A 27,925-nucleotide genomic window follows, 5' to 3' on the forward strand; every position below is an offset into this window, starting at 1 on the left:
CAAAACCAGGTTTCTCTGGTTGCAACACTGCCTGCTGGAAACATAAATAATGTCTCATTATCTTTACATGTTTGAATTAAAAAGAGAAGTGCCAGAAGCAAAACCTGCAAAGGAGCAGAGCTCAGTGCACTGGGGACAAGCTGGGAGTGCTGGTTTGGTGCAGCAAAGGAAAGGGAGAGGGCTCAGGTCAGGACAAGCCTGTGACTGTGGCCGCAGCCAGAGGTGAGGTGCAGAGCTTTGTGCCAGTCTCTCCCAGCACCACCCCGTGCTCAGAGCCACATGAAAGGAGGAGGAGGAGGAAGCCTGCCTGCCCCGGGAGTGCTGGGGGAGCTGCACACACCTTGTCCCAGACAAGGGAGGATTCCGACCCCTCAGGATTCCCAGCCTCCCATCCCCCACAGAGGTACCTGTGCTGTCCCTGCCCTGCCCCAGCTGCACAGATCACACTGCACGTGTCTCTGCTTCAATCTTCTGCTCCCCGTGGAGGTTTTCCAGTTCCTGCACCTGGGCCACGTTCTGTCTGATGGCAATCTCGGGGCCCCCTCCGTACAGGGTGCTTAAATAAACCCAGGTCTCCTCGGAGATCTGCCCGTAGTCAGCACCTGGAAGGGAAACAGCAGGCACCGGATGCACCAGCAGGGAAAGGTCAGGGCACCACAACGCCAGGACTTGCCCTCCAAACACCTCCCCCCAAAGGCCCGTCCCAGGAGGAGGAGACACCCGTGGTCCCTCCACAAAGCCCCTGCAGTGCCACCTCCTGCTGGAAGCACCTGTGTGTTCTCCATCAATCCATGTCCACAAGCACCAATCTACACTTCTTTTAAATCCCTCCAGGGGTGGCGACTCCACCACTGCCCTGGGCAGCCTCTTCCAAACCCTGACAGCCCTTCCCATATAGGCATTTTCCCTAATATCCAATCTAAACCTTGCCAGGCACAACCTGAGGCTGTTTCAACTTTGGGAGCTGGACCCCAACAGATGCTGAGTGAAGACCACATCAAAAGCAACACAAGATCAAAGCTCCAGCACAAAGGGGAGTGGTGCAAGGGGCCTGGGGAGCAGCAAGGCAGGAGCTGGAGGTCTGCAGAAGCAGTCACAGCAGCAATCTGGTCATGCAGATGCTGCCAGTGGAGAACTGGCTCACTCAGGGCAGGGGCTGGGTAGAGAACTGTCATACTCTGCAACACCATCTTGCTCTGTGACTTCATTATGCACAGCCTGATCCAGTGGAACAGTCTCCTTTACAGGCAGTAAGCACCAGCCTTACCCTGCTTGACTTGCACGTGGCCACCTGGTTTTGTGAGGGCAATCTTGGTGTTGTCAATTGGTCCAGGGGGCTCTGTAGGAGAACAAATATGTCAAAAAACATCTGATTTCATTGCTGCCTCCAGCTTCAGATGCTTTCCTAACTCCTCTTGGTCATTTTTGTTCTGCCCTGGGGACCTGCAGGCAGCCCCAGTGGCTGGTGCCTGAACCCTGCCCGGCCTTGTCACCCCAGCCAGGGGCAGTGCTCAGCCAAGACCTAGCAAATGGACTCATTTCCATTCCCCTGTCCCCCATGACAGACCCCAGTGTCTGATCCTTACCATTATCCTTGCCCTTGACAAAGGCCTCCCACTCCCGGAACCACTGCATGCTGATACAGTAGATGACACTTGGAGACTCCTCTGCCTGGAAAGCCTTGTTCAGCTGGGAGGACAGAAACAGAGAAATAGGAAGGACTTAATCACTCCTGAGGTCCATTCACTGCAAGGCAGCCTTGCCATCCTCCAGAAGAACCCCATGGAATTCCTTCCTCACACCCTGTTCCAGCTCACAGAGCAGGCACAAGACAAGGATGGTTTCACACTTTCTGTCTGCACAGCACTCCCATGCCCCAGCTGCCCCTCTGCACTGGGGAACCCGCAGGCCAATCTCCTGGCTGTGCTGTAGGTCATGTTGTGTAAAACAGGCAGGAGATTTCCAGGTCTGCATTTCCCACCCCTGCCCTTTGCCTTGCTCCCAGATGCTTCCTGTGCCAACCTTGATGAAGGTGTCGATTTCGATCCTCCTGCGCTTGGCGAGGGCTTCGATCTCCACTTGGCAAATGGAGCACACGTACAGATGGTTCACAGCAGGGCCACCCCCAAACCTGGGCACAGGGAGAGGGAGGCCAATGGAGAGCTGCAGCACAGTGGAAACTCTTCCCAGCCCTGCATCCTACAGACAGGGATTTTTATACTACTCCAGACACTGGTGAGGGAAGTGCATCTGCAGCTGAGGGCACAGAGCTGCCTTTACTCAGCCACACTTTTGCTCTTCTGGCCTATCTCTTGCTATCCTTTTGGAACAGGCACTGATACAGCTCACCCTGGCTTAGATCAGGACACTACAAATACTGGAAGATAGAACGGAATGGCCATATTCACCTGTTGTAGAGATATTCCCACACATTTTGGGGCAGAATCACAACCAGGTCATCAATGTAATGGTATTTATTAGGAGGAATCCCTGTGGAGGAAAGGCAGGTGGAAGAGTTAATCAGGGATCTCATTATTGCTGTGTAAACAGACACAGATAAAAAGGCAGATTTTCCTTTCTGAGAACTCCGATTCCAGAATCTGCATCCTTTGCTAATGCAAGACAGTCAGAAGTTCAGTAACTGTGGAGGTTTCTCAATCCACGGACCTAATTTCTAATCAAGTGCTTAATTTCCAATTTAGAAGAGAAATTTACAAACACTGAGTGCTCCCCAGCATGGCTGATGAAACAGCAGCAGAGTCAGATTTGCTATCAGCTCCCTTCTCCAAACAAACCCCGAGGGCCAGCCCTGCTGACAGGGTAACACAGATAAACCCTGCCCTATCTGCTTTCTACAGGTTTGTTTTTAAACACAAAGAACTGAAAACTGTTGTTTCCCAGCACTAAACATCCCCCCAGGCCTCCAACCAGCAGCACAATGGGTAATTGTCTCATCCCTCCCTGAGCAGGCTGGAGTTTCTGCCAAAGAGGATCCTGGCTGCAGCTTCCCTACAGCAGGATGGCAGCTGGAGCTTTTTCCTGCATTTGCTAATGCACCAAGAAGCATCAAAGGTGCTGTTCCCAGGTCCAGCAGCCTTACCTCCATGGGAGCACAGAAAGGTGTGGTTGGTGATGGGCCCAGGCTCTGCAAAGGTGTTGAATTTATTGAGCCACTCCCGAGAGATGTAGAACTGGAGCAGACTGTGCTCCTTCATGCTGGCCAGGGACACGACCTTCTGACGCTCTCGCACAGCCTCCTCACTGCTTTTCCTGGAGCAGGGAAAGGAGAACTCCGTTTGTGAAATGCATTTCCAGGTGTTCTGTACCCAGGAAGGGGCTGAGGGCACAGCTCACCTGTAGAACAGCACATAGGCTTCTGCGTTCTGCACCACAGTCTCGTGAACCTCGGTGACGTACTGGTCATCGAACTCGTACCACTGGCCATTGATCACGTTCTGGCAGTAGGCAATGTAGTGGCCACCTGGAACAGAAAGCACAGCACTGCTGGGATCTGCAGTGCAGACAGAAGGCAGGCTTGGGATAATGTCAGCAGCACAAACAGGATTAGCTGCTGGCACAGAACAGAGAGAGAGACCAAAAAAAAGAGTAATTCCTGTTCAGGCAAGCTTTGCTGGAGCAGCAGAGCCTGGCACTGTCACCCTGATTTGCCTTCCTTGGAAGAGCCTCTCAGCAAGACTGAACAGTGGGAAAGGGTTTGAGCCAAGCCTGTGGGGAGGCTGAAAGAGCTGCAGGGGATCTGCCAGAAGCTGCTCAGTTCACTTTCCAAAGGGCAGAGGCTGCTCAGGCTGAGAATGGAGGGGGTCTCATGCTGCCCTTCAGCCCAGCAGAGGTGTTGGCTACTCCTGACCACGCTCCTGCCTCACTCACACTCCTCCCTTCCTGTTCCCCTTCCAGAGAAGCACTTACTGCCAGCCGTGCCGTGGTGACAGATGACTGACAGGAGGTCGTAGGTGGTGATCTGGGACACGCACTCCTTGGCCAGGAAGGGTCGCAGATCCAGCCCTTCCAAGGGGAAGGAGACGTGGCTGTTGATCTTGAAGGAATACATCACCTCATGCCGGAACCGTTTCAGGTGGATGCAAAGGATCTAAAAGACCAAGGACAGAGGACACCAAAGGACATTTTGCCACGGGAGCTCTGGGAGCCCAGTACATTTCTGTGTGTCTGATCTTTGCAGGAGTTCTTTGCCTGTTTCTCATGAATCCTGCTGGCTCACTAGCTTAGACTGAGAAAGTCTCTTCTGATCTAAATACAGATCAGATTTTTTTGCCACCAAAAAACCTGCTGGTTTTATTCTACCTCTAGCCTTCTGACCTCCTCAGTGGCTGCTAGAAGAGAATTGGGAAACAAGGTGCTTTTACCCACCTCTGGGAGCCGGAGGACTTTGCAGTATTTTACTCCATTCCGCAGCCTGAGGGAAGAAAAGAAATGAGCTGTGAGGACTCTCTCTCTCTCTTTCACCAGCAAAGGCATAGCTGAGTCTTGCTCACTCTGGAATCCAAGACAAATCCTGAATTCCAACAGAATTGTCCAGGCAGAGGACACAGCAAAATATCTGATAGCAGTATAGAGAAATAAAATTCCAGAAATAAAACTCCAGAGATGCAACACAAAACAGATAATGCCAACTTACTTCTTACACCGTTCACAGCTGTACATGTTGTCCCCTGTAGAGAGAGAAGAGAGCCATTATGTAGCTGCTCAGAGCATACAAGGCTGACACAGCTACCTTTCCAGACAGTGCAGAGAAAGATGATTAAGAGCCTTTTGGGCAGGCCAGGATGAGAAGAGATCAAAACAACTTCTATCAGTAAGTGTAGGCAAGAAAGGGATGCAGCCAATTAGCAGGAAGGATGAGAAAGTGAAGAAACTGAGGAGCCACAGGACTCAACCAACCAACAGCTCTGCCTGCTCCTCACTGAGGACACTCTCACCCAGATTTCCCACACCTGAGCAGGTAGAAAAGTTCCCTCCTGCTCAGAGATGCTGAGCTGCCAACTTTTGGCACTGCCAGTCTCTAATAACACACCAAGGCAGGATTTCTAGGAGATTTAATCTGCCTTCAAAATGCATATGGAATGCTGCTCCATGCTGTCAGACTCCACCAAAAAAACTCACCCTTCAACTCATCTGCTGCAAAAAAGGCAGCAAGGCAATCCTCCAGTGTCACCACAGGACCCCAAAACCAGCTAGGGATACAGGACACCACAAATCTGCAGAGGAGAAGGGATTAAGAGTTATAAATAAAATAGCTGAATGCTTTGGCACACAAAACCCCAAGTGGATGATAAATTTTCTTCTAGCTGTAGGTCCTAAGCTTGTCCCACATCCCAGAGGAGCAGGGAAAGCACAGCTGTTCTCAGCTGACGTTCCTACTCAAACTGGAAATGATTTGGAAAACTACACCAGGAATGAATTTGTTCTGGAGGGCAAGTCTGAGGCAGCAGTGAGGGGTGATCAGCTGCACAAGAGCTCTCAAGGTGTGTGAGAGATCTAGAGGAGCAGTAACAACTGGTCCACAGTTGGGCTCAAAGCCCTGTGAGGTACCACATACTGTCCTCCAAGGAATGGTTCCAATTGAGATCCCAGTGTTAACACCACTGGTTAGGGACAGCTGCCTTCCAGCACTGCAGGGCAAATCCCAGAAAACAGAGGGAGCGCACCTCCGGATATACTCCATGATGAAAGCAATCCAGCCCTGTGAGGCATAGTTGTCCCCACATGCCCCTGTCTTGGCTGGCACATTTTGGTAGATGGCAGAGTGAAGCTTGGCCAAGTCTTCTTTCCCTGGGATTGGGAGTGACAGGTCCTGGAACGTCTCCACTGTTGTAGAAACCTGGAAATATCCAAGAGGAACAGGTCAGGGTTTTCTGTGTGTGTAATGGAGCTGGCACCTGACCTTCATCACCTTTTATCACTGCTTGGATTTAGCCTAGGCTAGAAACCTGAACTGGCAGCAGGAGTAACTCCCTGTGGCTAATTATTCTCCCCTGCTGTCAGCACTGACTTCTGTCATGGGTTTTGTAGCACTGAACTTTCTAATGTGAATGTGATACTGCTGGTTTAACTCAGTAACACAGACCAGCAAACACAGAAACACATCTCCTTGGCATGGCAGATTCTCACACCTCCCCTGCCATCATCTATGGCCACATTAGCAGGTGCTGCATGCCACAGGGTTTGGAAAGAGCAGCGCCATTCCCTAGGAAGAGATCTACAAGCACAAAGCCTGTGCTGGTGACTGGGAGGGCCCAGGACACTCACTCTGTCGCAGGTGAGGCACTGCACCAGGCTGAGGATGGAGCCGTCGAAGATGTCGGAAATCACACTGCGGTAACGGAGCTCTTTCTTCTTTTTCCCAGAAGCCTGCATCTGGGCTGGAAAACAAGGAATGACCCTCTCAGTCTCATGTCTCCACAGAGTCACACAACCACATAAGAACATGGGACAAGCATGGTCCTGATGTTCAGACCCCATCCCAGGGACATTGTGAGGCAAGTTGTGAAGAGACACAGAGGACTCTGCTGCTGTGTGTGGTACAAGGGAGAGGAAGCCAACTGAAGCAACACCAGCTGGCTCTCAGGAGGCAGAAACTGTTGTACTGGAACTCCTATTTCCAGCCTTCTACATGTTTAGAAGCCCAGTCCTGCCACAGACAGCCCTTGGTTTTCTGAGGTCTTGTGACACTTTGCTCCAAGCTTTGCATTTCACTTCCTCTACCCCTCACCTGCCTCTCTACTTTGTCCTTTTCTTTTCCCCTCTGACATTTACCACGTGTTCCCCAAGTGTCTTGCACTGGAGAGGACTCTCCACAGCAGGGATTGGCCAAATGCAAGGTTTTGTTCAACAACAAACCCTGTCCCCACACACACGTGCAGGCAGACAGAGTGGTTTTCATGCAGCCAGAACATCTGCAGCTGTGCTGACCTCAGCCAAGGGGCTGAAGAAAGAATGTCCTCATGGAGCAGCTGGAGGGACAGTGGTACAAGCACAAGCCATTGTGTTTGCAGACTATGCAGCGCTGAGGGATTTTGATTTGCAATTTGCTCTGGGATGAAGGGACCAGTTTGATAACAACACAAGCCAGGCTCCATTCTGCAGCCTGACAGTGCTCCCAGCGCTGCAGGGACATCTGCAGCCCTAATTCCATTCCTGTGAGCCCAAGATGTCCAAGAGGCAGGAAGCTCTGTCAGTGACAGCATCTTACAGTTCTCTGGCCCACATGCCATGAAATTCAAGTCTGGCAGACAAATGTTTATGTATTGCCACACTCCCCTAAAGGGACAGAGCTTGTGCTTGGGACTTGAGAGCCATTTTATTAATGACAAACACAGCACACAGATGCAGACATGGATCATTTGAGGCTCCGGTATAAGAACACACTAGAACATCACTGTGCCCAGAGCTTGACTTTATCTGCAGGTTTACTGTAGTCTTTGCCAAATACTGTTTTAGAGCACACTGATATCCAGGGGAACCAGCAGTTACATCTGTTAATCAAGAATCACGATGGATTCCTTCTCTCCCCTCCTCTACATGCTCTCCCCTTTGCCTCCCAGCAATTCCTCTTTGCACTACCTTTCTTGAGTATGTAGGAAGGTCCAAGTCTGGCAGGACTGGAGCGGGGAGGACTGCTGGAGAGCTTGGAGTGCATTTCATGATGGACTGGACTGCAAGGGCGTGAGGAGCAGCGCACATAGGCATCATTGTCAGGTTCTGTTTGGGAAAAAGGGCACTGGTGAAAACCCCAGCTACGAAAGGCAACTCCACTGCAATCTGTGTCAGCCTGGCTCTGTGTTCCAGCACAGAGTCTTTCTCAAAGGCACAGTTCAGTGTCCAGTAACTGTCCTACTTGCACAGGCTGGCAGACACAGCTCCCTCAGTCACGGGGGAGAGTTGTACCTAACAGCTAATAATTACTTACTAAAAAACCCCAGAAAACAACCTGCCATTTTTTCACACTTATGACTAATTAGATTTTGCAGCTTGCTCCTGTAGCCCTAAACCACACAGACAGCATCGCTGCCTTCAGTGCCAGCTGGCAGAGTAAGACTCATAAAGAAGCGTTGAAAGATCAGATATGTTCAGCTTGAGGTGACTCCACACTGCTGCTCTTTTCTTTTCCCTGAGACACAGAAATACTCAAACTGTGCCTCTTTCTTTTCTCTCCCCCAAAGTCCACAGTCCAACACTAGCAAATACCTTCTGCCATGCCTTTTCCACAGCTAGTATTTCTCCAGGCCAGTGTGTCAAATTAAGAGACGTACACATACCAAAGCTTTTGTCTTAAAAGGCATCAATACAGTGTTTGCAAGCTTGGCAGAGGCAGCTCTCACTGCTGTGCCTTTACTCAGCTCACAGCCTGGCTAAGCACCTCTCTGGCTCACCAAGTACACTTCTTTACAGAAGCAATTGTGCACAAAGGCAGGGACTGAGGGAAGCCTTGGATGCAAAATCTTTTGAAACACAGAGAAGGAACAATCACTCTGCGTTTGCCACTGCATTACACCACAGTGCCTGCAGAGGATGGTAACACATTTTCCTGGAAATATCCTGACTGAAAGAGGGGTATACCTGGTGTCCTACATGGGCTGGCAGGACAGGGAGCTGGCAGCATCTCAGGTGAGGCTCTGCCATCGACTGGCATCATCGTAGTATCAACATCTGCATCCTCATCCACCTGCTCTGAGTTGCTGCGCCGATGGCCGCAGGAGAACTTTCTGTCCTTCATCCTCTCTTTTTCTGAAATCCCTCTCCCTGCTTCATCCTGGATCAGCAGCTCTGTCTCTGCCAGGGAGCTGCTGCCCATGCTCCCTGAGGTCCGACTCTGGCCCTCTCCTTCACCCCTGTCACTGCTGGAGTCACAGGAGAGGAACTCATCCTCTGAAGGGCTTCGGTCGCCCTCCCGCTTGTCCTCCTGGTCACTGGTGTCCAAGTCCCTCGTCTCTGCAACAACAGGTTCCTTCAGTTCTTCATGGAGCTGATCCATCAGGCATCGCAGGAACTCCTGGGTGTCCTGAAAACCAAGACTCCATGTCAGCATCCAGCCAGCAACGTGGCAAATGAGAGAGGCAAAAGAGGAGATGGCTCCATTCACAGCCAATTCCAAGAGTGCCCACAAAGGTGAGCCTGCTCTGCAGCACGAAGACCCAGCTGAAGCAGGACCATGCACCCAAGGGCCTGTCTGTTACAGAAATACTTTAACTCCTACATAATTAAAGGCCCATTTTTTTTATCTGAATATCTTCAGCTGAAAGACTTTGAAAAGACAGAGAGCCAGCTGTAGAAGGCAAACCAGGAGTGCATTTATCAGGGGTTTGCCACAGATAATAGGGAAAAGCAAGGAGAAACCTGATGAAAACAGCAGGCCCTGGAGAACAGACTCCTTCCCACAAACACCTCTTAGGAACACTGACTTCTGCTCATGGCAAGCCACCTCTTAGAGAGGGCAGATTAAAATCTTTAATAAACAGGGAGAGGAACCAGAAACTCAAAGATATACAGTCTAGCTGCAAGCTCCTACATTCATAATACATGGTAAAAGAGCTGATACATTGGCTTCAAAGGAGCTGCTGGAAAGCAGGCTGGTATTTTGACAACTGCAGAAAGTTAATTACGACCTTTCAGTTGTTTTATGAAGTTTGGCTTTTAGCCTGCCCTGCCTACCTTTCAAATCTATCTCTTCAGATCAGAGTTTTCCAATCCAATGTATTTCACATCAAAGACAAATATAGAAGTTCTTTCATTAATCATTATCTTTATTCTTTGTTTTGATTTCTTGTCACTATTACAGTTTTGATGCACTGTCACTTCTCTAGTAAATTTTCTAATCATAGTTCGTTGTTTACATTTTGTCATAAAGAACAAACAGAAGAAATAAAGACTTCAAAATTAAAAAAAAAAGGATACTACCTTTAAATAAGACCTAGTTTTGCTGTAATTCCCCAGGAAAAGAATATAGAACATCCATATCTTTGAATTTTTAGTGCAGATTTATCCAGGTTCCTCAGCTCTGACATGAATAAATAATACCAAACTCCTAAACAGCAGATATCAGTAGATCTCAAAGCTGTTTATAAAGGATTTGACCACCATCATTTCAGAGGTGAGCAAGCTGACACGAGGAAATGAACTGATTTGGCACCAACAAGCCAGAGGCAAGCCTGGAAAAGAATCCAAGTCTCCCAAATCCCACCCAAGTGCTCTATCAGATCACTGATATTGACACAGAAAGGCCATAACCCCCAAGCTCAAGCTCTTCCTTCTAAACACAAGCACCACCACTGCAAGAATGAAATTCCCTCTGTCTTTGGAATAATGGCACGGGTTTTTTCAGGCCCCACCTGCTGTGCATAGCCTCGGAACATGGGATTGACAAGCTTGATTCCATGGGATAGACTGCTTGGAACAACATAACTTGGGCTGTTTAGACATGGAAAAAGAAAAAAGAAAGAGTCAGTTTGCTTGCTGGGCTTGGAGCCAGTTTGTCTAACAGGCCATAACAGAGGGTGTGGTGTGTAGTTAAAGAGGCCAAAAGATAATTATGCACCTGCAAACCCTGAGCAGAGATTTCTGCATGAGCTAGGTGACAAACACACCAAGAGACAGAAACACCTTGCAGTCATTTCTGTCTTTCCAGAGAGACCCTTCCCCAAAACACATTTCACTTACAGCTCTGTCACACTTTTGAGTGTGGGAAATGATTCTTTCCAGAACAGAATTTAGCAATTAGTTCATTCATTTGATTTTCCAGCACCATGTCTGTCTCAAAATCTGGGCAGGCTGACCACCCAGTAAATGAGATAAATTCAATCAATGTTAAAATGACATGATATTGCTTCAAAGCCTGTACCTCCTCCTCTACAAAGACACAGTTCACCTTGCTCCACATCTTACTTATTCCTTGTTAATAATGAACTTGAGGCAAACATGCAATGCCATTTAAATTCCTGTTTTGATGGGGTTTAATCTATTGCACAGAGCAGACATCTTCAGATTTAAACACAGCTACATAATTTTGCACTGTCCTTTGAACTGGTCCAGAATTTGAATCAATAGCAAACAATTCCCAAAATGTCACCTGCATTTTCCACTCTGTTCAGTAAAAATCTCTGAATCACTTTTTCTATCCAAATCATCAATTCCACTGCTAATCAAGAGCAGTGCAATTAAATGCTGGCTGCTGAAGTCCATGTAAAATATTTGGAGATAGCCCCAGGTTCCCTTACTCCATCATTTTTTCTTCATTGCCAACAGGGGAACTATATTTTTAAAAAACTCTTCCTTTTTAAAATTGTAATATTAAGAATGAATTCTTTTCACTAACATCAACGTGCCCATTTCATCACCAGCACAGGAGATGGGATCTCCCAGGGAATCCTCACATCCCCATCCACACAGGGGGCTAAATCACTGCCTCAGACAACGCACTTGTCCCTGAGGATCAGATTTCCTCTCTGCTGATGCCAGACCTCAGAACTAACGCCTCTGAAACCTGGCCAGGTTAGACCAGGGGTCACCACGCACCGTTTCTTGTGCCAGACCTCAGACACCAACTTCTGGTAACTTTTGCACAGGGCAGGTTTCTTATCCGTCCGGACCAGTCCACCACATTCCAGGAAAAACTGTGTGAGAGGTGGGCTACAAGAGAAGGAAAAAGAGAAGAACTCAGCCCACAGAAATTTCTCCTCTGCTTATATTTATTTATTAAAACTTCATGCAGGCCTTATCAAAAGCATCCTTAAGGTACTGATTTTAAACCAAGGGAAGAAGTGATTCCAGATGCAGATGTGACTCCTCACTTGGATCAAATGAAAAAGGCTGATCTGAACCTGTTCTCAGTACAGAAAAGATCCTGGAATTGGGTTTCAGCCGGATGGCTAGAGAATATTTTAGGATATATGTTATTAGAATGATATCAGTGGGGAGAATAAAGAGACGTGACATGGCTTTCTCTCGGATAAATAATTTCTGTTGCAACAGAAATGATCAAGTTTTACTTCAAGTATTCATCTAAACATGAGTCTTGTACAGAGCCATGAGCTGGCTGGTCCCTCAATTTCCTACTGTAACATTTCTGTTGCCTTAAAAAAACACTATTTTTTTCTGTCCCCAGCCTGGCTAATCTCTCTTTGCAAGCCTCATGAAGGTTTCAGATCAGAGGTGACACTTTTGGTATTTAGTGAAGTCAGTTAGGACAACACTGAAGCCCTAATGCCTACCAGTTTGAGAGAGCCTGAAGTGCTGCATTCATGTAGCAGGAGTTCCCAAGATTTTTCATTCCAGTAAGGCCTAAAGCACAAACAAGAGAGGGATGAATCACTTTCAAGATGTGCTGCTTTCTATATTCCTCCCCAAGGAGAGGGAATCCAGCCCTTTCTAGGCAGTCTCCACATTCTGCTGCCACGAACCCTCTCAGTGCAGGTCCTACAGACTGCAGAGCTGCCCTGCCAACCTTTTCATCAACTCAATGCAAAGTTACCTCTTGGTTTCAAGTCATCATCCTCTGATTCAGATTCGCCTTCATCAGCCACTGCAATGGGAACAGCTTTCAGAGGGTGAGCAGGCAAAGGAGAATCCTAGATTAAAGACAGAGAAATAAGTATCAGTCACAGACCTGCTTTGAAAGATGAGCTGTGAGAGATATTATCTTACATATAAATCAAGCCAGCCTTCAAGAAAAGTAGAAGGAGAAGGAAGAACAGGTTGCACTGTCTACCCTTCTCACTGAGGCAGCAGGGAGTGGAAATAGTGCCATTACTGCTTCCAGTACACGTGATAAGAAACATCAGGAATGAGCAGCAGTGTCACAAGTACATTGTGTTTCTGGTCTGACAGCTGAAATTTCCATGGGCCATGCATTGCAAATGAAAATGTGACAGAAAGGTTCTTCTCACATGCAGATACCCCATTGGAAAGGTTAAAAATAAGGCAGAACGGATGTTCAAGTCATAGAATCATAGCATCATAAATGGTGTGGTTTGGAAGGGACTGCAAAGGTAATCTAGTTCCCACCCCTAAGTCATTTGTCTTTTCACTGGGACACCCTGTAAGTCAGGGCTAGTGGTCTCCTGGCTACAGGCAGCCACTGTCAGTGAAGGTATCCCTGTGACAGCAAACACTGCACCACGGCAGGAATCACATGGCTAATTTGACAGCAGGCAAACAAAACCTTGCCAAGCTCCCAGCCCTGCCCTGTGTGACACAGACCCACCGGCTCAGGGAACTTGCTGGGGGGTGAGGGTGGCTGAGCTGCCAGGCGCTGCTCCAGGAACACCTCCTTCTCACAGGCATAGCACCACACACGGAACGTGGTCAGGTTCACTGTCAGGTTGTGCTTCTTGGCCTGGAAATTGAAAATGAAACAACAGATCTCCTCTGGCAGCTAACCTGGGCTGGAGCACAGGACTACCTGGACATGGAACAGGGAAAATCCAGTTCTGTCTGTTTAAATGTGGGGAACAGAGAAAAGCTCACCTGTGCATGAAGTGTGCTGTGGTCAGCAAAGGACTCCCCACAACCAACATAAGGACAACCAATCTAGAGAGGGGAAAGAGCCAAAGCACAATGGCCACATCAAGTTAGACTCTTTAGAAAACTGTCTGTAACTCCAGTCCCACCAGTAGCAGCAACTTCAGAATTACCTTCCCGGTTTTCTAACCTGCTTTTTATTCAGGGCCCAAAACAAGATGGAAATTTAGAATTGATGGAAATTTACATGTGATTTAAGAAAGAAAACCTGGAACCAGATTTGCACCCAGGCAAAGTCTCTGCTCCAAGGCCATTGCTCCAACAGGGATCTCATCTGAGCAGCCCCATGCCCAGGCATTCCAGTGTAAAAATAAACAGGCCCTGCCTGCCCCAATGTCCCATGGATTCCCTCCCTCCTCACTTCCAAGGTGTCACCCTGCAGCCCCTCCACAGGTGCCAGCACAAGCAACACCCAGCCAACAACCATTACTGGGGAATTTATTCTTTCCTGCTGGGAATGGCAAGGACAATCCCCTGCAAGGAGTGAACCTTACATCTTGTCAGATTGTGACAGTGTTACCCTTTCACCTGGAGAGTCTCCTCCTTGGAGTCCAGCAAAAAACAGTGTATAGTTCTACCGTGAACCCCTTCTTTGCTCCCCACTCTCTTTTCAGTATAAATGCTATTCGAGTGAAGTCCCACTACATCATGCACACAAACAAGCCATTTTTACCTGAAGACAAGCCCAGAGGTTTGGTCCCACAGCTCCACAAGACTGGCAAGTTCCCTGCATATTCATGATAAAAGAAGGTTTGTTTGCTTGGTTGTTTTTTAAATAACCAAGTCCTTAAAGAGTGAGAAACTTCTCTATAAAACAGCCCAACCGTCAGCTCATTGTATTTAATTCCTTTCACCACACTTCCAATCAAATACACATTTGCACCACTTTAGCTAAAGTGACACATTCAAGCAGGATAAAATGACTATGAGAAATTTGTGGGGTCACAAAGGGTGATTTTATGGGACACGTGGTACATCACTGGGAGAAGGAGAGTCTCTCTCTGGAGATAGGCAATGTTTTCTTCAAAAAGCAAATGTGCAAATCCATGCACAACAGCTAAAAGGGAAAGAACTGAGAGCCACAACCCTGTACCTTGGATTTGAGCAGCAGATCATCCCTGGTCACCTCTCCTATGGAATCCAGGTGAGGACAGATGTCCCTTGTATCCCCCATTTTCACCAACACTCATGTGAGGAGGGCTTCCTATGACAAAAAAGATGGCTCCTTTCACTACAGGTCAGATTTGCTCTCATGATTGTAAGAAGATACCTGGGCATGTTTTGAATATTAGAGTTCCATATCTATCTTTAAGGCTCAGAGATTGAAACAAATCTGGCACAGTCTGGCCCCACTGCTGAGTGGCTGTGTTGTGGTATTATTGCAGGGAAGGAGCAAAGCCATGGGGAGGAGAGAGAAACAAATAAAGCTAATAATCCATATAATGGAATGTGCCTTCAGAAATGCTGGGATGTGCTTGGCACACAGGCACAGCTTCAGCTGCACAGATACAAACCTAATTAGCTCATTTGCATGAAACTCTGATGAAAAGTGAAAGGTGCTGCAGCCCATGACCAGTACTTAGCCTGTGGTGTCTGTGAGCTTCATGCACCCAACTGTGCTGATCTGAATCTAACATTTCCTTGTTACACTACTTCATCAAACATTGAAAATATGATTAGTTCTAAATGAAGCTGGGCAAGAGGGAAATAGACTTAAATGAACTGTAACACCGATAAGCAGGCTCCAGTCTCTGAGGAATTTACCATTTCATGGGTAGATTTTTAACAGAATGAGCCACATAACTCAAAGTCTCTACAAAACATAACAAAACACTGTTTCACCCAGCTCGTACATCCAAGCACCACAAGAACAGATGATTTCATAGCTTATGAACACAATAAACACTTTTATGGTGGTCCATGGATATGTAAAAGACCTTAAATATGTCTCAGTAACATGCAGCTATAAAAAATGAAAAGAGTTTGTGTTTCTTCAGCATAGTTTGAATAACCTTGCTCATGGCTGTTAAAAAAGTAGAAAAGAAGATAAGTGATATTAATAGCACAGACAAGGATCCAAAATATTACAGTTGGCTGGAAATCAAGCAGATGTGAAGAGCTCACATCATTGCAATAAAGAAGTGGAAAAATCTGATGAACTTGATGTTAATGACTCCAGCAGCCTCATGGCTGCTACACTGGATTTTTTTTCACATTTTGAGGACATTTAAAACAATTCCCAGTCTTATCTGGTCTAAATCACTGACAGTAGGGAGAAAAGAAAAAAAAATTTAACTAGTAGGCCATATCAGTAACACTTATCTTGGGAGAGAAAGAGCTTGCCTAGCACCTTGTCTTGGCAGAAGATAAACCTCAAGGCTAATTTTACAATGTTTTCCCAGCACTCTTTAGAACTCAGTAAACTAATGGGAGGAGCAAAGGGAGAAGAAATCATATGTGCACGGGAGGAAACACCACAGGGGTGCTGACCTGGATCTCAGCAACCTGTGAAGAGAAGCTTAACAAACAACAGAACAATTTCATGCAGTTTCACAGAGAAGGAACATAGCACCATGTAACACATATTGATTCAAAATACAAATGACAAGAGAACAGTAGCTTTGACTAACACATAAAACTGGGTCATTTCAGGCTCTGAGTTCCTTCACCAAAACAGACCCCTTTCCCCAAATGCATCAGCTGGTCCAATTAAAAAAAAAAAAAAGTATCAATGCTAAATTTGCTATTTCACCATCCTTGATTTCTTATCTCTCTCCCAGATGTTTCCCAGAAAATCTAATGAACAAAATACTGTTTTAAAATTAGTTCCAGGCTTCATATCTTCACCATCTTAAGCTAACCGGGAACTGGTTTTGAAGCACACTTTGTTAAGTAGAATCTTCTGGATGTGGATGATTTCAGTGCATTCCGTGGGATCACCCCTCTCCTCAAAATCAAAACCATGTCTTTAGACTCTCCAGCACTGGGGTGCTGATCTTCCCACACAGCGCTTCCCTTTCTGAACAATGCAGGGAAAACCTCATTTTTGCCTCTCAGCCCTGACCACACACACCAGAATAAGGTTTGTGACTGTTCAGAGGGAAATATTCAACTTCTGTCTTCCCACGACTCTCACCCTAAGAGCTATAGCTGGCACACACAGCTCTAAATTCTGCTCAGGAAACCAGGAATTTCATAAAAGCACTGCCAGAGAGCTGAACTGTGCTTGTCAAAATGTACTGTGTATGATGGAAAAAGAAGTTACCCTAAAACAAGTCCTTCAGCCTGTCCTTCTCAAGCACCACTGAGGGAGAACAGTACACGAACATGTCAGAACAGTTCCTCCGTAACTGCAACCTACTTTCAGTCGCTTCAACTGCTGCCAAACCCAGCGTCTCTGCCTTCTACAGGAACACATTTCTAGGTTTTTGCCGGTTGTTTCTTCTTCTTAAAACAACTGTGTGGTTTTGTATCAAAGCTAGAGCCAGCTGTCAAGAGTTTCAGATCCATGCAGGCTGACATTCTTCCGAGCAACTGCACGAATAAAATAAATCTTTGCACTGTTCATCTACAAAACAACTACCAGGTCTGGTCTTGCATAACCTACCAAGAGAAAGAAGTATCTGCAGTTGTGCTCCAAGAGCTTTTATACTTGAGATACTGAAGAAAGAAATATTTACCCAAGTGCCCTACTGACAAGGCAGAAGCAGAAAGCAGGTGCTCCTGGCTCGCAGCTGCATCAGGTATGGGAAAACCAGGTTTATGTGCAGCACGCAGAGGAGAGCAGGTCTAAACACTGACTTATTATGGGAGGTCACAACACAACGACTCACCCAGAGATTTAGCTTTCAGGCAAAAAACACCTGCGGGAAATTCCCTCTTGCCTGCTATGTCACTCCTCAAGTGCATTAGACCCCCATAATACAGGTCCCCTCCTGACAGATGCTACAGCTGCCGGACACGAGCGAGGCTGAACACAAACAGCCTAAAGCCGCAAGGTCCCGCTCCCGGTGTCGGCACCCGGCCCGGCGGTGCAGGGCCGCCCCAAGGCCGGGGCACGGCAGGAACCGGGCCGGAGCCCCCGCGGCCGCTGCTGCTGCATCATCCCCGGCGCGGCGCGGCCGCCCTCCCTCCGCACAGCCCTGCGGCCACGGCCCCGCCGCCCCGGCCCGCGGCCCTCGCTCACCTGCGGGATGCCCGGGGCGTCGCCGCCCCGCCCCAGGCCGGGCCGCCGGGAAGGGCCGCGGGCCGCGAGCAGAGCGGGGAGCGGCGGAGGAGCGGCGGGTGCCGCGCAGGCCGGGGGAGGAGCGGGGGCCGGGCCCGGCGGGGCGGGGCGGGGAGGGACCGAGCGGAGGAGGCGGTGGCGGCACTGACCCCGCGGGCTCCCGGGGTCGGGCCCGAGGGCTCCCCGAGCACTCGGGGCTCAGCCCCCAGGGCCGGTGCTGGAAGGGCGAACCCCGGCTCGTTCGGCCGGGACCCAACAGAGCGGCTCGGTGCCTCGGTCACCGGGGAGCAGCCGGGTGAAGGAGCCGCGTCCCGCTCCAAGGGCTGGGCTGTAAGCCCGGGGGTGGGACCCACGCTCGCTCCCCACGGCGCCTTCTCTCCACGGCGCCCCTGACAGGCACCGGCTACCGGCGGTGGCTGCGTTGCCGGGATTGCGAGAAAAGGAACGAGCCTCGTGGCTTACACGAGGTCTTCCCAGAAAAGACAGAGCGTGGCCCGGGGTTGGGGGGGGGGGCGGCACGAGGGCTCCCGGCCCCGTCCGGGCGGGCACGGAGCGCTCCCGGGCCCGCTCGCCGGGACCGCGGCTCCCGCCCGGCCGAGGTGCGGGCAGAGGGGCGGGGTCGCCCGGCTTCGTCGCGGGGCCGTGGCGTCATCGCCGCGCGCCGCAGCAGCGGGAGGGAAGCGGCGGCGTGGCGGCCGGAGCGATGCCGGGCCAGAAATCCTTCCGCCGGCGCAGGGAGGACGAGGAGGAGGAGGAGGAGGACGAGCAGCTCGCCGAGGAGGTCAGGTGGGTCGGGAGCCGGCGGGGAGCCCACCCGCGGCCGGCCCTGCGGCGGTCGTGGGGCGGGCCGGGATCCCGGGTGTGCTGTAGCCCAGCGGTGCGGTGTCCCGGCGTCACGACATCGTGTCGTGTCATAGCGTCACGTACGGCTGTGCTCTGAGCGGTGACGTCACGCATTGCCGCGGTGTACCGCTGTGTTGTGGCATGACGTCACAGCTTGCATCACAGCCTTACGTGATCACAGAAGCTGGGGATTCCTGTCAGTTTCGGAAGAAACTCTTGAGATTTCAATTCACCATCAACTTCCTCCAGAGTCACTCATGCCTGGATGTATTTTGGCTCGTCCTTCCCAAATTGGCTTCTTCTTCGAGCCTTTCAGTGTTTGGTGCTGCCTTCCTCAGCTGAGGGAAGGCATCAGAAAGGAACAAATCCAGCAGGTGTCTTGTTTTATTTTTCTTCCTTATTGCTCAAATGCGTGGGATTGCTTGAATAAATAAAAAATACCTGTTTAACTTGAAACCCAAAAAGTGGATGCTGATATCCAGATGTTTAGGGCAAAGTGGAATAGAAAATTCTGTATTAACTGCAGAAAATGAAATGAATTAATAAAAACAAAGCATCAAGTACTAAGTCAAATGTATTTTTTTTCTTTAGGTTAAAACTTGAGGAAGCCAAAGAAGTTCAGAGCCTCAGAAAGCGGCCCAATGGGGTGAGGTAAGGGATGTGGCACTGGGGAGGGGAATTTGTATTTTGTCCAGGGGTGTGATGTGACAGCCAGTTTCTCTCTTGTCATCTGCCTCCTTCCACTACAAACCGTTATGTCAGACACTGCCAAAACTATGTTCCTGACAGAGGAGTTTCTGTGTTAAAGCCTGAGGATGGAAAAGACAGGGAGACTTAGAGAGGCATAAAGCAATGCAGTATTGTTGGTGCTGTGTTTCCTTCTGCTGAATTTTATCTTCTTTCTTTATCTGCCTGACCAGTGCTGTAGCTCTGCTGGTGGGAGAGAAGCTGCAAGAAGAAGCCACGCTTGTGGTAAGTGCTGGACAGTTCCATCACCTCGGGGCTCAGATGTGATGGTATGAGAACACTGACTGTGTCAGTCCAGCCTGGGGCAGGACTGGTGTCACAGCTCAATTCCTAAATGTTTCCTGCGGTTTTATCCAGTTTTTGAAGGCCAGCATTAAACTAGAGGGAAGCTTCAGGGGTTTTTGTTATTTCTTGTTTTACAGGATGACCCATTTAAGATAAAATCTGGGGGAATGGTGGACATGAAGAAGCTGAAAGAAAGAGGCAAGGACAGGTAAGTGCATGTGAGCTCTGAAAATCTCTCCCTGGACTAGTATTTAATGACAACTGGAAATTAATTAACCAGAGGTTGTGTAACTCTGAAGAGTTTCATATAATGCAGTCTGACTAGTTACTTTTGCTCTGACTTGTTAAATTACTTTTAAAAAACCCACCACACACACCTCTCCCAAAAAGCCCAAACAGCCAACAAAAAAAAAACACACCAAAACCTGTAAACATTGTGGTTTCCACTTAGGATTAGTGAAGAGGAAGATCTGAACTTGGGAACTTCCTTCTCAGCAGAAACCAACAGGCGGGATGAAGATGCTGACATGTGAGTCGTGCTGTGTTGTGTCTCTGGTGTTGAATCAGGCTGGGTGGCCCCTCACCATTTATTTTTTTACATTGTGGATTCTGAGTAGTCCCAGGACATCTTCCCACTTCTCACTGAAAGCTTCCCTTGCCCTTTCACTTCCCGCCTTGTGAAGCTGAGAGGGCTTTTTCATGGACAAAGCTAGGAGGTGCCAACCAGCCAGCTTGGCACTAATCCCAGTGGGAGCCTTCCCTGCTGGCTGTTAAAGACCTTGGAGGAGATGATTGTTTCTTGGACAATTAATTCTTGCTACTAATATTAGCTGAGTGCTTTTGGAGAGATGATTCTTTCCTCTCTCCCAGCTGTCAGCACAGGAATGCAGCTGTGCTCCAGCAGTGCTAGAACAGAGTACAGGAACAGAATTAAATGCCCTGTCCCTTGTGTGTTGTATTCCTCTGGGAAATGGGTATTCCCCCCCACCCCAGAGACCCCTGTAGCTGTAACCACGTTAGTTTAACCCTTCCTTCCTTTCGTGACCTAATTGGCTGAGAGCCAGTTATCTTTTCCTGAGCAGGAGTCTAGCTAAAGGCCCTGTTCTTCCTTCTTCGCTCTCTTTCTCCCCTGGAAACCTTCGAGAAAAAATGTCTTGGACTACACCGGGGGTTAGCGCCTCTTTTGGAATCTTTTGTCTTGACCCTGAAATATTCCCCCAAAGCCCTTTCAGATCTGGGCTAGTTGAGTAACTCCGGGGGGCTGCGGGGGTAATTATTTCACTTGTGTGCTGCTGTTTAGGATGAAGTACATTGAAACTGAGCTGAAGAAGAGAAAGGGAATTGTGGAGAATGAGGAGCAGAAGGTGAAGCTTAAGAATGCTGAGGACTCTCTGTATGAGCTGCCAGAGAACATCCGTGTCTCCTCTGCCAAGAAGACTGAGGAGATGTTGTCCAACCAGATGCTGAGCGGCATTCCTGAAGTGGACCTGGGAATCGAGTACGTGTTTCACAGATCTGTGGGTGCTGGCCAGGACTGACAGGATGAGCAGCTGTTGGCTGGCAGAGCAGCACTATGCCTGGATTACACATCCCCAGTTTGGGATGGGATGGGATTGAGCCTTGTTCTGGATTGGTCCTACACAGCCCCAGGGCTCAGTGCAGCTCCATCCTGTGACTTCTGGGAAAAGGCTCTTCTGTGACCTGACCCCAGCAGCTTTCTGCAGGACCGCTTTGTGTCCTGCACTGAAGATAGGACCTGCATCAAGATAGGACCTTCCATTTTGCCTTTGAGACAACCTCCTCTCTCAAAAACTGCATCAGATGCCACAGCAGTGGTATTAATGTTCTCCAAATCCACGCACTTAGCACTTCTGAGCCTACCCTTTCTAACTATGAGTACTTCTTTTTCCTTCTAGTGCAAAAATAAAAAACATCATCTCAACTGAAGAGGCCAAGGCCAAGCTGCTGGCAGAGCAGCAGAACAAAAAGAAAGACAGCGAAACTTCCTTTGTTCCCACCAACATGGCTGTTAATTATGTCCAGCACAACAGATGTAAGTCTTGAGTGTCCCTCCTGACCCAGTTGGGACAGAGAAATTAGTCCACGTATCAGTGTGTCAGGATTGCTTTTGCAGGGATGCTCAGATAGACCCTATCTGGCCTGGTCTTTTCCTTCTGCCCATCAGCAAGGAGAGGGATGTATTTCTCATACCTGGGCTTTCTGAACTCCCAGCTGACACTGCCTCATAAATTTCAAGATGTTTTCTTTAAGCTGTGCCTTGTGTGCTGGAAATGATGGTGTATGATAGAGAGACTCCAGTTTGCAGGCTACCAGAGCAGACAGGGTGGCCAAGCAAACACAGACCTTATTGGACAGGAGACGGGAATTAATTTCTGTGTGATCCTCTGATGCTGCAGACATCTTAAAGGAAAGGCAGCCTTCTGCTGTGTCCTTCCATGCTTACAGGGGTGATGGGAATCAGGTTGGTGTGTTCTGATGGAAGGGAAGAGTGTTTGAGCTACTTGAAATAGTGCTGTTGAAATTTGCTCTGTCCCATGTTGCCTAATTAACCACAGAAACCAATTCCAAGAAGGGTGGCTCTGAGTTTCTGTTTTTCTAGTAAAGATGACTTATAACAAAGGCCATAGAAATTTATCCATCTGGATAAGAGTGCTCCAGATAATATTCCTTACCTGATGTTTTCTTTCTTGCAGTTTATCATGAGGAGCTGAACGCACCAGTGCGAAGGAACAAGGAGGAGCCAAAGCCCCGTCCGCTGAGAGTGGGGGACACGGAGAGGCCAGAGCCTGAGCGTAAGTTCCAAATCTGAATGGCTGTAAGGAGGCACTGAAACTCTTCAGGGGTCTTGTACAGAGAACAATCTGCTTTCCTCTTCTTCTCTGAGTGCCCTGAGGTAGTGGGAGTGGAGCAGTCCAAGTCCAGGAGAGCTGGCTGTTGCAGCTCTAGGTCACACCTGAAACTCTGGATGTCTCTACAGACATCCATCCTCCATCCTCCAGCTCAGGGGTGGAGTGGTGAAGGTCACAACTGAAGTGTTGCCAAGCTATCCGACAAAGGTTTGGTGGGAGTATGGCAGAATAGCAAAGCGTGCAAGGCAATAACCTCACACAGTGAGGGACTGTCTAAGGGAGGTGGCAGAGTTCAGGAAATGCGTCCTGTGAAAGGACAGTGATATTAAATTGTCTTCTCTTTCTTTTGAAGGGTCTCCTCCAAATCGCAAACGTCCCCTCAATGAAAAAGCCACGGATGATTATCATTACGAGAAGTTCAAGAAGATGAACAGGCGATACTGATGAATGTGGAAGCCTCTGGAGTTGTTCCTATTTTCCACCAATAAAGGATTGTGTGTCAGTGACCTGCGATGGATGTTGGGAAGAGTCACTACCTTCAGATGCTATAGTTACCTACGAAGCTCTTCCTGTGTGATCTTGTAGTGAATCAGTTTGCAGGTGATTGTGAACTCTTTGGTTGGTGTAACTTTGTATATAAATATGTTCTTATAAATGAAGTTTTTTAATGGGAAATGAGCTTTCATGGTTGGCAGTTTTTAGTAGGAAAACAAAGTGGCTTTTATAGATTTTTCTTTTTACCATCTTAATGCTAAAAAAAAAAAAAAAAGAGATCCTTTAAAAGCAGCAATGTTGTTTGCTTTGTAAATGTAAAGCTCTTGGGAGCTTGTCTTCTTGTCCACATGTCTTCCGCAGAAGTGCAGTGTGGGTACTTGTAGTGAAGATTTGTAACTTGAAAATAGTAAAAGTGTTTTTTAAGTTATTGTAGCATTTTTCTTCTGGAATTCATGATGATGGGTTTTTCCTGGTTTGTGGGTTTTGGTGGTGCTGATGGCCAGATTGTCCCATCACTCAAAAGTGACAATTCCGGGGTGGGAAGGGACAACCTCAGATTTTACTTTTTCTCAGAAAAGGGGAAGAATTTCCATGCGAGGCCAGGGGCGAGTTTGCCCCTGAGCTTGTGCCCTGTGCAGGTCAGGGGAAGATCCTTTGAACAAGTGGCCTTAAGCTGAGACAGGGGAAATTTGATTTAGATTAGATATTAGAAACAAAATTTTTCACTGTTCGGGTGGTCAGGCTTTGGAATAGGCTGCGCAGGGAGGTGGTGGAGCGCCATTCCTGGAGGCGTTAAAAGAGTCCAGATGTGGCACTGGGTGCTCTGGGTTTTATGGGTTAGGGGTTACAGTGGCAGTGCTGGATGGACGGTTGGACATGATGGTGTTAGAGGTGCCTTCTAACCATGATGATTCTTTGATTCCTCTGTTCTAACACACAGACTGTAATAGTTAATAACTGCACCGCGCCAGGCCGCGTCCGCTCCCAACATGGCGGCGGCACCTCAGCCCCTCAGCGCTGGCCCCGCCCGTTCCCGCCCAAGCATGGCGGCCGCCCCTCAGCGCCGGCTCCGCCTCTCCCCGCTCCCGCGATGGCGGCGGCGGAAGCGGCGCCGAGGGGCGGAAGCGGCGGCCGGGCGGCTGGGCCGGGCGGGCGATGAAGCTGCGGCGGGGCACGCTGCGGGCGGCCCTGGCGTTGGTGCTGCTGCCGCTCCTCACGCCGGCCGGCGCCGTGGAGCCCATCAGCGTGGGGCTCGCCATCGCGGGCGCCGCTGCCTCGGCCCTCACCGGCTTCATCTCCTACCCGCGGCTCTACTGCTACTTCAGGGAGTGCTGCCTGCACCGGCACGACCCGCGCGCCGCCGCCGGTGCGGGAGCGGGATGGGCTGAGGGGAGGTGGCGGGAGGGCGCCGGGGCAGCGGCGGCGCCGGGAGGCGGGCAGAGCCCGCGGGGCCTTCCCGTGGGCCGCCGCTCCCGCCCGGCCCTTTGGCCCCTGCCCGGGGCTGGCGGCCGCCACCGCGGGCGGGGTGACCCCGCGCCCGGCCCGCTGCCCGCCGCTGACGGTGTGGTCTCTCCATGCAGCTCTGCAGGAGAATTTGGACAAGAAGCTGTTCGGGCAGCACTTGGTGAGCAAGGTGGTTGTAAAAGCCGTGAGAGGCTTCTTGAACAATACCAACGCCAAAAAGCCTCTCGCGCTTTCCTTGCATGGGTGGACTGGAACAGGCAAAAACTTTGTCAGTAAGATCGTCGCCGAAAGCATTTATAAAAGAGGTCTGCAGAGTAAATATGTCCATCAGTTCGTGGCGACTTTACACTTTCCTCACGCTCACAGCATTAATCTCTACAAGGTAAGAATGAGCTGTGCTGCAATGAGTTACAAATGTCACGGCATGATCAGTACATCAGACCTAGATGTTATTTTGTGCAGTAACACGTATGCTATGCCAGCTTTGCTGTCTTCTGTACAGAACTGTGTGGACCCTAACATCCATCGGGATTGGTTTTCCTGTGAATGTGAAGTTTTTGGTGTGCATTTCGAGCCTCTCTTTAGGGAAGAGTGATATGGTTTAATTTTCATTCTGCACGTTGCTTAGAGATGGGACTGACTTAAGGATAAACACGATTCCTAGTTAGGTGACGTGTTGGTGAGCACTGCAAAAAAACCAAATAGTTCATGACTCTGGGAAGCAACCTGGTGACCCCCAGGTTTGTCAGGCACCATGGCAAGCTCACACTGGCTCTCCGAGGCATCATTGTCTATTATACTGCACACTGAGCACGTTATTTCGTTTTCTATGGATCCATTTCCAAGCTGTAAAGCAAAATCACAAAGTAGTCTGCTGTCAGAAAGGTACAGGTAAATGTATTTGGAATTGTGTCAGTTCTGTGGGCAGGGAGATGGCACGGAGCAGTAGCTCAGATGTGTTTTATGTTTTTTTGGTTCTGACTTTGTTCACTGCACAGTTTGAATGAGTACCACTGTCTTGTATTACTGCATGTTGATGTTCAGTTTGTATCTGTTAAAAATGGGAACATGATGGTCTACAAACTTGATTTCCAAATGGAGGAAATAGACATTTTCTCTTTTACAACTTATTTCCCCCCTTCTTTTAACTGAGCCATTTTGAAATATAATGATGTTTTTCTGCATTTGTTGTGAGATGAATACACTTGGGAAATTTGCTGCCCAAGGCAGCAGGAGGAAGTATTGCTGCTTATCCCCAATACACCTGCAGTTCAGGGACTGAGTAGAAATAAATCAAAAAGTGATGAATCACTGAAGATAGATAAACATTTATTTCTCATCCATCTACCACCACAACCCTTTTCCCCCCAGTTAATGCGTTATTGATCTTGAATGTAATACTCAAGGTGAAAATGCAGTGCTTAAGTGAGAGATTCTTTCAATGCAATAAAGCCATTATTAGCCTTTCTGGACAACAGTGTTTTAAGAAGGACTTTTAATTGTCTTCATTTAACTTCTGATTGATTAAAACACAGAGTTAAATTTTGTTTCTCCTTCTGCCAGTGACAGCAGGTGCAATTTCTCATTGCTGCTGCCAGGTAACAAATTTAATACTGGTTATATTAAGGTTGTTTAGACCGAAGTGCTGCCAAAAGCCATCATCTGACTTGTCAGAGCTTGGCTTTGTGTGGCTGTTCCTTGGTGGGACCCATTTTTTGTCCTACTGTGCACTTTCATTTTTGCTTTTCATAGGAATATCTATGAGAATTTCTGCTTCTCCCATCCTCTCTCTTGGTGCCTTAAAATTTTTCAGAACCAGCATGAGATTTTGTTGAGGTTTCATTTACAGCTTGTAACCATGTTTTAGTCAAGAAGCCGGAACTATTAAAATTACACCACTGAAACAACTCCTTCAGGACAAGGTTCCATAAACAGAAAGTGCTATTTTTTTTTTCTGTCTTTTCAACACAAACTCTTTCAGCATCTTTCACTTTTGTGGCACTCAGGACCAGCTACAGTCATGGATTCGGGGAAATGTGAGCGTCTGTCCCCGGTCACTCTTCATATTTGATGAAATGGATAAAATGCACGCAGGGCTCATTGACTCAATCAAGCCCTTCCTGGACTATTATGAGCTGCTGGATGGGGTGTCCTACAGACAAGCCATCTTCATCTTCCTTAGGTAAACAATGGCTTCTCAGTGTTGCTGTTCTGTTCACTCCATGCTTTTACTTCATAACTTCAACTTTTAAAACTACCCCAAGCTGCAATCTCTCTTTTCTCTTTACTTAGCAATGCAGGAGCTGAAAAGATAACAGAGGTAGCACTAGATTTCTGGAGAAATGGGAGGACAAGGGAAGATATCCAGCTTACAGATATCCAAAATGCACTCTCTGTGTCTGTCTTCAACAACAAAAATAGTGAGTAAAACTGGGATTGCTTTTGAGGTGGTAAAAGTTACACAAAAGGGATGGGCTGCATTTAGCTGCATTTTTACAAGCTATGGTTTCTTCTTGATGTGGCCTCCAGTTTTTGGCTTGTGAGGAGCAAAAATGCAGTTTTGGGGCCTGCAGTTGGCTCCCAGGATGGGTGAAGATTCAGGAGCTCAGTGTGCACCTTGGCCACCAGCCTGTTTGCTGCCTGTTGGACTGCATGTTTTGGGGGAAATGCTTCATAGTCCTTCATAGTGTTTCCTCACACAGGACTTCTGGTGAAAAGGGATTTTAACATAATTGTGTTCTGAATTTAGCATTGGAAGCAAACTCACTGTACTTCTTAAAAAGTTTAGATACAAGCTCTAAAAAAAAGGAGTAAGAAATCTGATCTGGGAGAGCTGATAAGAGAGAAAATCTCTAGGTGAGAGAGGGAAAGGTATGATGGCAGCACTTGGAGAGCAAGGCTCAAGCACAGTCAAAATTCATTCATTGAGCCTAAAGGACCACATTTATGTGTCTGTCCAAAATTTTATGCACAAAGTAACATGAGAGGGGGCTTGTATTGACTTGTGCATTATAGTGCCCTAAAATCCTAGGTGAATTCTTAGCTGTGATGTGCCCCTGGCTCCCATTCACCCTGTAGTAGTGTTTAACTAGAGAAATACTAACAAACCTCTTTCCCTTCACAGGTGGATTTTGGCACAGCACCTTGATTGACAGAAACCTCATTGACTACTTCATTCCTTTCCTGCCTCTGGAATACAAACATGTGAAAATGTGTGTCAGGGTTGAGATAGAGTCACGTGGCTACGCTGTGGATGAAGACATTGTGAGCAGGATAGCTGACGAGATGACCTACTTCCCCAGAGAGGAGAGAATCTATTCAGATAAAGGATGTAAAACTGTGGATGCAAAGCTGGATTATTACTATGACTTCTAATGCTTTATTGCTACAACCTGCAAAGAAGCAAATTTAACTTAATCACAAAGTGGGGGACCTGAGACATTTC

At 48.3% G+C, this 27,925-nt stretch overlaps 3 protein-coding genes across 6 annotated transcripts; 2 read left to right on the forward strand and 1 right to left on the reverse strand.

Annotated features, from left to right (window-relative positions):
* USP20 (ubiquitin specific peptidase 20) lies at positions 1–22,374 on the reverse strand. 4 transcript variants are annotated; one of them, XM_068211291.1, is made up of 24 exons: positions 22,345–22,374; positions 14,645–14,755; positions 14,225–14,278; positions 13,498–13,560; positions 13,235–13,366; positions 12,503–12,599; positions 12,243–12,312; positions 11,548–11,661; positions 10,365–10,443; positions 8,596–9,037; positions 7,600–7,737; positions 6,286–6,398; positions 5,685–5,857; positions 5,140–5,234; positions 4,655–4,688; positions 4,387–4,432; positions 3,928–4,108; positions 3,355–3,481; positions 3,101–3,270; positions 2,409–2,490; positions 2,023–2,131; positions 1,587–1,689; positions 1,268–1,339; positions 1–602 (listed from the first exon to the last, which is right to left on the reverse strand). In XM_068211291.1, the coding sequence occupies exons 2-24, from the start codon at positions 14,723–14,725 to the stop codon at positions 442–444; spliced, it is 2,736 nt and encodes a 911-aa protein (XP_068067392.1). In that variant the 5' UTR covers positions 14,726–14,755; positions 22,345–22,374; the 3' UTR covers positions 1–441. The 4 variants fall into 4 exon arrangements, with proteins under 4 accessions (XP_068067392.1, XP_068067393.1, XP_068067391.1 ...); XM_068211292.1 differs by lacking the exon at positions 22,345–22,374 and adding an exon at positions 19,703–19,713 and having other exon boundaries at positions 14,645–14,750; XM_068211290.1 differs by lacking the exon at positions 22,345–22,374 and adding an exon at positions 18,239–18,263.
* C21H9orf78 (chromosome 21 C9orf78 homolog) lies at positions 17,926–23,437 on the forward strand. Its single transcript, XM_068211296.1, has 9 exons — positions 17,926–18,562; positions 19,211–19,270; positions 19,540–19,591; positions 19,789–19,859; positions 20,103–20,180; positions 20,952–21,149; positions 21,568–21,704; positions 22,366–22,464; positions 22,874–23,437. Exons 1-9 carry the CDS (start codon positions 18,480–18,482, stop codon positions 22,963–22,965), a joined length of 870 nt encoding a protein of 289 aa, XP_068067397.1. The 5' UTR covers positions 17,926–18,479; the 3' UTR covers positions 22,966–23,437.
* A 648-nt stretch (positions 23,438–24,085) lies between these two features.
* On the forward strand, positions 24,086–27,875 carry LOC137486198 (torsin-1A-like). The gene is made up of 5 exons (XM_068211297.1): positions 24,086–24,382; positions 24,597–24,862; positions 26,487–26,662; positions 26,773–26,900; positions 27,605–27,875. The coding sequence occupies exons 1-5, from the start codon at positions 24,172–24,174 to the stop codon at positions 27,853–27,855; spliced, it is 1,032 nt and encodes a 343-aa protein (XP_068067398.1). The 5' UTR covers positions 24,086–24,171; the 3' UTR covers positions 27,856–27,875.
* Positions 27,876–27,925: the final 50 nt, after the last annotated feature.

The sequence above is a fragment of the Anomalospiza imberbis genome, chromosome 21 (assembly GCF_031753505.1).
Source record: "Anomalospiza imberbis isolate Cuckoo-Finch-1a 21T00152 chromosome 21, ASM3175350v1, whole genome shotgun sequence".
In the NCBI taxonomy this organism is placed as follows: Eukaryota; Metazoa; Chordata; class Aves; order Passeriformes; family Viduidae; genus Anomalospiza; species Anomalospiza imberbis.